This window comes from Cupressus sempervirens, chromosome 7, assembly GCF_028749045.1.
Source record: "Cupressus sempervirens isolate cs-2001-9-10 chromosome 7, ASM2874904v1, whole genome shotgun sequence".
Taxonomy (NCBI): Eukaryota; Viridiplantae; Streptophyta; class Pinopsida; order Cupressales; family Cupressaceae; genus Cupressus; species Cupressus sempervirens.
In genome coordinates this window covers 325,906,138-325,915,922 of record NC_143124.1, presented here as the reverse complement: position 1 = coordinate 325,915,922, position 9,785 = coordinate 325,906,138, and the positions used below count along the sequence as shown (strand labels likewise).

General features: G+C 36.4%; 1 protein-coding gene across 1 annotated transcript; it reads left to right on the top strand.

Moving 5' to 3' along the window:
• Window positions 1–6,689: 6,689 nt before the first annotated feature.
• On the top strand, window positions 6,690–8,646 carry LOC149546729 (nudix hydrolase 2-like). Its single transcript, XM_089794647.1, has 9 exons — window positions 6,690–6,772; window positions 6,877–7,144; window positions 7,228–7,293; window positions 7,402–7,539; window positions 7,648–7,725; window positions 7,825–7,875; window positions 7,973–8,007; window positions 8,091–8,199; window positions 8,300–8,646. Exons 2-9 carry the CDS (start codon window positions 6,938–6,940, stop codon window positions 8,480–8,482), a joined length of 867 nt encoding a protein of 288 aa, XP_089650773.1. The 5' UTR covers window positions 6,690–6,772; window positions 6,877–6,937; the 3' UTR covers window positions 8,483–8,646.
• Window positions 8,647–9,785: the final 1,139 nt, after the last annotated feature.

Below are 9,785 nucleotides of genomic sequence, written 5' to 3'. Positions count from 1 at the left end.
AAAGAACATTTAGTTAAGACACTAAAGAAGTTGACCTAGTTTAAATGCCAAGAAATGTTGTGTCTTCTTCCTCCTTTTTGGTTGTTGCATCTTCTTCATGACTCTGATTAGATGAATTCATGTCTACTTGTATTAAATGTAAATTGAATTCACAAAGTTAATTTAATTTTTCCATTTATATCTTTTTCGATTGTCCTTCCATGGAAAATGATATTATTACATTTTTTTTCAAGATACATGTGGTTAAGAATGTAAGTGATAGTAGTTGTGTGCTTGAGCTCAAAAGATGGGACATGAGTTGCAATTAGTGTTGGTTTATGACTTGAGTGGTTGTTAGTTTAGTTAGCTTTGGACATTTGTTCGTCCATTTGCTATTATTTAGCAAGTAATTATTTTGCTAACTAATTGGTCAGGTTAGGGACAAATATTTGATAAATAATTGACCACTTTTGGAAACAACTAGAAACTGACTTGGTTGGGGTTGTTAAGTTGTTTTAATCTCGACCATCGATTCTAAATTGATCTTGGCCATTGGTTTACCAATAGGAGTAGTATTAAAGGAGGTTAGGGTGGCATTTGGAGAATAACAAGGTTTGGAGAAACATTTGAAGTGCTAGAAAATGAGTTTGTAAGTTTGCAGTGTTAGCAAGGGCATAGTGTTAGCATGGGAATAGTGGTATCAGTGGGAGAAATTAGGAGGTTGTTGGAGTTCTACCAGTGAGAGGCAAGGAATTTTGTATCTCTTAATTTGCTACAGTTTAATATAATTCATCATCTATAGAACTGGTTTTCCCTTAGGGGTTTTTCCAAGGACAATTTGTTCAAAAATATTTTGTTCATTGTCTTGCGCATTTCTTTCCATATTTAGTTGTGTTATTTTTCAATATTAGCCAAGAATTTGTTTTTCAATAGTTTAATAATTGTTTATGATAGGAGATTTATAATCAGTGACTGCAATAGTTAATTCTAACATGGTATCAAAGCATTATTAAGGAGTTTTGGCCTAGGAAAGAAATTTTGATCTCTTTAGATTTACTATTGCTTAAAACCCTTGAGATGGTTTTAACTGGTTTGAGAGATCAGGACAGATTGGATGGTGCCTTGAATTTTGGTATCTGGAAGGCTAAAAAAAAATTATTGTTGGAAGAGAATGGTATCAAGGATCATGCTATTAGTGTTGTACCTGTACCAATGGATGCAACATAGCTTGCAACACATAAGAAGGATGATGCCAAAGCAAGGAGAATTATCCTTGATGGTGTCAAGGATCATATTGTTCCACATATCTTAGAGCTAGATACAATGAAGAAGATGTGGGACACCATTCTAAATTTTTACTAGAATGCTACCTCCAATAGGATGTTGATTCTCAGAGAGAAGATAAAGAATACCCAGATGAATTAGGGAGAAGACGTCACAAGTTACCTTACTAGGCTCAGACTTGTCAAGGACGAGTTAGCAACTATTGGAGATAGTCCCAGTGATGATGAGCTAGTGAGAATAGACCTAAATGGGTTTACTAAACAATGGAGTATCTTTGTTCAAGTTATCAGTGGACGAGATACTTTACCGAGTTGGGATCAACTATGGAATGATTTCACTCAGGAGGAGTTTAGACTAAGTCTTGTCAATGGGGCCAACAATAGTCAAAAAGGTGAGGTGGAACAAGAGAATGTTTCCCTAGCAGGTAAAGGGAAAGGAAAGAAGGGATCTAGCAAAGGATTGAATTCACAAAGTGAGAAGAAGAAGAAGAACCTTTCTAAGGTCAAGTGCTTTGGATGTCACGAGTTTGGCCACTATGTCTCTGATTGCCCAGAGAGGAAGAAGGGTAAGAAGTAGTTGGTAGCTTCAGCAAGTGTGGAAGAACTCTCCAGTAGAATGGAAGATGAGTTTGCACTCATAGCTTGTATGGTTAGCTCAACCTCACAATGTGTTTGGTATATAGATAGTGGAGTGTCATTTGATATGATCGAAGTTAGAGAGTACTTCTCCAGTTACAAGGAGGAGGACACCAATATCTAGATTTCTATGGGAAACTTGTCCAAACTCAACCCAATTGGGAAAGGGACTGTTCAGTTTCAAAGGGAGAATGGACAAATAATTCCTTTGCATTATGTGTTGCATGTGCTAGGCTTACGTATGAATTTGATTTATGTATATGTTCTTTAGGATAGGGGATATAATGTACTCTTTAGAGGGACAAAAGTGTTGATTAAGCAAAAGGATTGGAAATCATCCAAAACTATTGGAGTTAGGAGTGGTCGCCTTTATAGATTGCAGTTTGATACTCCTAAGGCACTCATGAGCAACAATAATACTAGAGATCTTGGAGAGCTATGACATAGGAGGATGGGCTGTATTCATCATAGAGCACTCAGATTTCTTTGTGAGGCGGTGACAGGTGTTCTAGAGGTGAGCACAGAGCATGATGATGTATGTAAGGGATGTGTGTTGGGGAAGTTTATGAAAGCATATTTTCCAAGGAGTGACACCATATCTAAGGGTGTTCTTGATCTAGTACATTTAGATGTTTGTGGACCAATGTCAATGAAATCTCTCAAAGGATATGAGTACTATGTTACTTTTATTGATGATTTCTCTAGAAAGACCTGAATATACTTCTTGAAGACTAAAGATGAGGTTTTTAGTCAATTCCAAGAGTTTAAAGCTCTTGTGGAGAATTAAATAGGAAACAAGATAAAGGTTCTTTGGTTAGACAATGGAGGTGAGTACAAGGGAAATGTCTTCTAGGAGTTATGTACCAAAGAAGGAATCAAGAGAGAATGGATTTTTCCTTACAATCCATAGTAGAAAGGAGTTTCTGAGAGGAAGAACTATTCTATATCAGAGGTAGCAAGAGCTATGCTACATGACCAGGACATGCCACATTACTTATGGGCAGAGGCAAGTAATACAACAGTCTACATTTAGAATAGAGTTCCACACAAGGTGCTAGGGAAGATGACACCATAGAAGGCTTTCACAAGGAAGAAGCCAGATGTTGGTCACTTTAGGATATTTAGGAGTTTGGCATATTATCATATTCCTGGAGATACACGTACAAAGTTAGATCAAACTGCACAGAGGGGGTACTTATTTGGGTATAGTGAGACCTCAAAGGCATATAGAATTTTTATTTTGGGGACTAAAAGAATTATTGTCAGATGAGATGTCGAGTTCATGAAGGACAAGGCATTCAGGAGATCTAGAGATTTGCCAACAAATGATCAGAGTGAGTAGCCAACAAAAGCTTCTAGACCAAGTCAAGGTCATCAAAGGTCAAGTATAGTTACCAGTATGAGTGTAAACTCAGGTAATGAAGATTCATAGAGTATGGAGTAATAGGTGCAATAGGAAATGCATCTAGAGGACTTAGAGGTTGACATTTCATCTTCTACAGTTGGCAATAGAAACCATGAGGTTCCAGATACACAAAGGGATACTCAGGAGTTTGTGGGAGCTCCTAGGAAGAGCATGAGACAACAGAGACAACTAGCCAAGTTCGATGACTATGTGGCATTAGTTAGTCAGTTGGTAGATAGTGAGCCTTATAGCTATCAAGAGGCTACAAAGCATCAAGTATGGCAAGATGCTATGGTTGAGGAGTATTCCTCAAAAATACAAAATGATGTGTGGGAGGTAGTTCCTAAACCAACAAATAGAGCAGTTGTTGGATCACACTGGATCTATAAGATAAAGCATGGTGCAGATGGTAGCATCGAGAAATACGAGGTGAGGTTCATGGCAAAGGGGTTCTCTCAGAAGGAGGGAATAGACTATGACAAGACATTTTCTCCAGTTGCCAAGTATACTTCTATATGAGTTGTAATCTCACTTGCAGCACAAATGGGATGGTAGATCCATCAAATGGATATCAAGACAACATTCCTTAATGGTGAGTTGAAGGAGGAGGTATACATAGACCAACCAAAAGGCTTTGTAGTACATAGCAAAGAGACCCATGTGTATAGATTGAAGAAAGCATTGTACGGACACAAGCAGGCTCCTAGAGCATTGTATGATCACATTGACACATACTTGTAGAAAATGGGCTTTGTGAAGAGTGAGTAGATGCTAACCTCTACTACTTGATGGTTGGGGGTGAGATTCTCATTCTTGTTCTTTATGTGGATGACCTGTTTGTTATAGGTTCACTAGGGCTCATAGTTGACTACAAGAGGAACCTTGCAGAAGAGTTCGAGATGAAGGATTTGCGACTTATGCACTACTTTCTAGGCATGGAAGTGTGGTAGATAGATGTGGAGATTTTTCTTAGTCAAGGGAAATATTGCATTGAAATCTTGAAGAATTTTGGGATGGAGGATTGCAAAGCCATGTCTACACCCATGATCGCAAATTTGAGGAAGGTAGATACATCTAGGGAGAAGGATGCATATCCCACTTTATATAGATAGTTAATTGGTTCGCTTATGTATTTGGTCAACACTAGGCCAGATATAGCATTTGCAATTAACTCTCTTAGTCAGTTCATGGTTGAACCAAAGAGAATGCATTGGATAGCGGGCAAGCATGTATTGCATTACTTGTGTGGTACAATTGAGTATGTGATCAAATATGTTCGAGGTGAAGGTATCAAGTTGATAGGCTATACTGATGCAGATTGGGCAGGACGTACAATGGACAAAAGGAGCACTTTAGGGTGTTGTTTTAGCTTGGGATCAGGAATTATTTCTTGGTTCAGCAGGAAGTAGAAGTCTATGGCTCTGAGTTCAGCAAAAGTAGAATACATAGTAGCTAGCATGGCAACATGTGAAGCTATATGGCTTTGGAAGTTATTAGTAGCTTTGTTTGGTTAGAAGGTTGAGACTATTGTGATACATTGTGATAATTAGAGTTGCATCAAGTTGTCTGAGAATCCAATGTTTCGTGATAGGTCTAAACATATATATATCAAATATCACTTCATTAGAGATTGTGTACAATGTGGAGTTGTCCAGCTATAGTACATACCTATAGAGGAGTAGGTAGCAGACATTCTAACTAAGGCATTGGGGAAGATAAAATTTATCTTCTTTAGAGATAAGTTAGGTGTCATGCAGAACAACTTCCTTGCTAAGAGGGAGTGTTAGTTTAGTTAGCTTTAGATAGCTGTTTGTCCATTTGCTATTATTTAGCAAGTAATTGTTTTGCTAACTAATTGGTTAGGTTAGGGACAAATATTTGTTAAATAATTGACCACTATTGGAAACAACTAGAAACCGACTTGGTTAGGGTTGTTAAGTTATTTTAACTCGATTGTAAATCGATCTTGGCTATTGGTTTACCAACATGAGTAATATAAAAGGAGGTCAGGGGGCATTTGGAGAATAATGAAGTTTGGAGAAACATTTGCACTGCTAGCAAATGAGTTTGTAAGTTTGTAGTGTTAGCAAACAATCTTGTAGTGTTAGCAAGGGCACAATGTTAGCATGGGAATAGCAGTGGGAAATATCAGTGGGAGAAATTAGGAGGTTGTCGAAATTCTGCCAGTGAGAGGCAAGGAATTTTGTATCTCTTAATTTTCTGAAGTTTCATATAGTTCCTCATCTGTAGAACTGGTTTTCCTTTAGGGGTTTTTCCAGGGACAATTTGTCCGAAAATATTGTGTTCATTGTGTTCCGCATTTCTTTCCATATTTTATAAGTGAAGTTGCAGTTGTGTTATTTTTTGATATTAGCTGGGAATTTGTTTTTCAGCAGTTTAATAATCATTTACTATAGAAGATTTATAATCAGTGACTACAATAGTTAATTTTCATAGTGGTGAGCCTCGGATGACTTATATATTTTATCGTATGTAAACACTAGTTTTCGTAACTACATTGATAAGTCTCACTTGTTTATATGCACCTACTCATTAGTAGAACCAATGCATCATTGAAGCAGGTCACCAGATTCGAACCCAAGATCATAGGGAACTACCCACAACCTTAAGCGTCCTCCACTAAGCAGATTTTGAGGCAGACCCTCCATACAACCAAATTTATATAAATTACAATTAGATTTTTTATATTGATTTTTCAAATTTAAATTGAATGATTAGGTGCACAGTTGTGGTCCAAATGCCTCAATATTATCACATATATTAAATCCCACGCGTATAGAAATCTCATAAAGTTGTCACAGTCGGCAGAATTAAAATGAAAGATGAGAACGGATATGATTGGAAATTTCAACGAATTTACCTAACCATACGATGGAAAAAGGTCGTGATAAAGGAAGAGACGATGGATGACGTGAAGGAAAAAAATTGGGGTTTAGGAAGCCTCAAATCTCTTCTATAGTATTTATGTATTTTTCCAAAATGTCAACTCGAAGAAATAGTATGGAATTTCAATAAGAGCCCCAGAAAGTGCAATTGCTTTGCCTTCAGGCATTGATTGTTCTGTTACGCGCTTTACTGTTATATGTTTATCATTAAAACGGAGCAGCATACGTGGTCATTAACAAGAATTCGCGATACCTTTCCGCGAATTTGCGAAGATAGTCTTAGATTTTTCTATGAGAAATTTCTCGCTGTTCGCCGTTGCTTTGCAGACAAGTTTTCAGCATTCATTTTTGCTACGCTTAAGGAAGGGTAGAGGTAGTTGGTTGTTACTAGTGCCGAAGCAGTCATCTGAAATCCCAGAAACATCCTCTAGTGGTTGCCTCCAATATATATATCTACGCTATTACCACAGAGTTTATATTGCACTACTTGTTCGATTCAATTTGTTTTTGCAAGGGATAAGGAAGAAGCAAAATACAATCTTGCCTACAGTGGTACTCACAAGGTTAGCATCAGTTCCTGCACTACTTTGATCTATTTCATGTCTTATTGAACTTTTTTTTTGGCATGTCGTTGCTTACACTGCTAATCCATTCATCTTGCTCACAGACGTATTTTTTACAAAAAAATCATTTTCCGAGACTTTGAAGGTCGTTGCTTACGCTGCAGAATGGCTTTCAGTACTACAGCGAACGAGGTTTCGGTGACCACTAACGACGTTGAAACAGTTACGAAGGAAACAGGTGATGATCAAGCTGTGCTGAAAGCCCATGAAGACAGATATGACGGCGTAGTTGTTGACGTGGAGAATATGCACAACGATGCCTCTCTTTTGGCAGCCTCGCTCAAGGCGTCACTTTCTCTATGGACGCGCCAGGTCAGTGCTAATCACTGCTCTGTTATAATATACAATTACAAATCCCTAATTAGTAATAATATGATACTTGTTGGATTGTACAGGGGAAGAAGGCGGTGTGGATTAAAGTGCCCAAGGAACAGGCAAAACTAGTCCCCGTTGCGATCGAGGTCAGTTCTTCAATAGTTTGGTGCTACCCGCCTTAATTAATTGTTTTTTTTCCATTCCAATCCATTTATTTACGCTTCAATCAATACCTTATGATCGTTGGATCGCAGCTGGGATTTTGGTACCACCATGCTGAGCCTTGGTACGTGATGTTAGTGTATTGGATTCCTCAAACTCCTTGTACCATCCCCGCTAATGCTTCACATCAAGTGGGGATTGCAGCTTTTGTATTCAACGACGACGGACAGGTAACGTTTGCATTTGTACTCCTTCTGCTCAATTTTCTACCCCTTCCCCTAGCAACTGTTATTTAGAATGCGATATAATCAAATCTGATGCATAAATTATGATGATAGGTACTAGTAGTTCAGGAAAAGTGCGGACCTTACAAGGATTCCGGGTTGTGGAAGATGCCAACGGGAAGGATTAACCAGGTGTGCAGCTTAAACTTCGACATCGTCAAACGAAATTAATGACTGCAATTTTTATAGACAGGCACTAATATATATTTATGGGCAATTTGTTTGTGATAGGGGGAAGGCATTAAGGAAGGGGCCATAAGAGAAGTTCAGGAAGAAACAGGGGTAACTGTCACTTCTTTCATCTTTTGGGATTTTCACTTCTAAGCAATTCAATTTCTTGACATTTTTAGTTATTCAACTATTTGCTGCACTTTTACAGATTGATACAGAGTTTGTACAAGTGGGCGGGTTCAGGTAAGCAAAAACAGATTGATAATGAGTTTGAAGCAGTATTTTTTTTCATGGCTCTCTAATAGTTGTGGGTGAATGGACTGCAGGGATGGTCACAGTGCTCCCTTTGGAAAATCAGATATGCTCTTCTTGTGTATGTTGAGATCACTTTCTTCTAACATTGTTGCGCAAGATACTGAAGTTTCTGCAGCCAAGGTACGCTTTTTAATTAGTGGTGGTGATTCAATATCGCTATTTAATTGGATATTGCAATAGCGTCTTACGTGGGGTTCAAATTATTTGAATGTTTTTCCAGTGGATGGCGATTGAAGAATTTGCATCTCAGCCTAAAAACCAACAAAGCAAACTTCTGAAAGATATGATCGGCGTGTGTGTTGGCAATGTGAAGGGACGATGCAAAGGATTTTCAGGCACTGGGATATCCTCCAATTCCCGCAAACCCTCTGCCTTCTACTGCAGTGCCCTTGATTCTGAATAAGAAGTACATTGATGTAATATTTTGAGCCATCTGTAGATAATAGTAGCTTTCTTCATGACAAATGAGAGCATTCTATTTAGTTAAATTTGTTATAGAGTATATTTTTTTCATTCTTTATGTAATTTTGCAAGTTGATTTTGAAATATATATATTATTTTCAATAATTGAAAGACATTTGTATTGTATATTTGATGTTAGTCATTTTAAATCAAGATTTGTCAGTATTTCAAGTTTGAGGAACCCTGTAGTCTATGATTTCATTTGTCTAGTTTAAATGAATGTGAAAAGAACTTTTACTTATGATTTATATCATAAATGAATGGTTGATCTTATGTGAAATGTATAAATGTCATAAATGAGAAAGTTTAATATGTGCATTTTTGTAATGTTAAAGTTTGAAGCATGTTCATTACTCAACTGCATAAACGAGTGTATGTATGGAATTTCTTGAAGGAACTATCATTAAAATAGAAAGAGGACAAAGCAATCAATCCCTAAAGAAGTAAATAATAAATGAAAATACTTACATTTGTCAAGAAAATCAGAATAATTCAGCACGAGATTTAGTTTATTGATTACAACCTAGAAAATAAGGTGCTTCAATATTGTTACTTAGTGGTTACCACCTCTCTTTGTCTTTATCTAGTTAAATCTCAATGTGGGCGTTATAAATGGTGACTAGATAGTAAGGATCATGAGAGAATATTACACATTCTCCATGAGAGATATGAACCACTTGATTTGATCTAAATAATATCACATACATATATCATGTTTTAAGACCTACTTGATACCTTTATAATAAATATATGAGGGATTAATCATATCTATAGTTTAAACATTTGATGGATTAAATATCTTATGAAATAAATATATGCTTCTATATGTACTACTTTAATGCTTAAATGGGTTTTATATCGTAGTTAAAAATAATTTTATGATTGTTCTCTTATGTATGCTTTGATGGTTCAATGGGTTTTATATTGCAGTGATAAATACTTTTATTATTGCTATTATGTATGTCCCTTTAAGAAATCATCTTAAAATAATTTCTCTTAAGACATTGTTCTCTAAGAAAACTTAACTTTATATCCTTTGAAGACATTAATTTAAGACATGTTAACTTTATATCCCCTTAAGGTTTGTAGGTTTAAAATTATTAACGTAATAGGTGATCTAGTTGTAATATCTAACTAATGTACCATAAGTTATCAAACTAATATAGAACTAACAAATAATTAAGGAATCTTACTAATGTAATGAAATTCTAAAAAAATATAACTAATTTTCCAATTAATCAAGA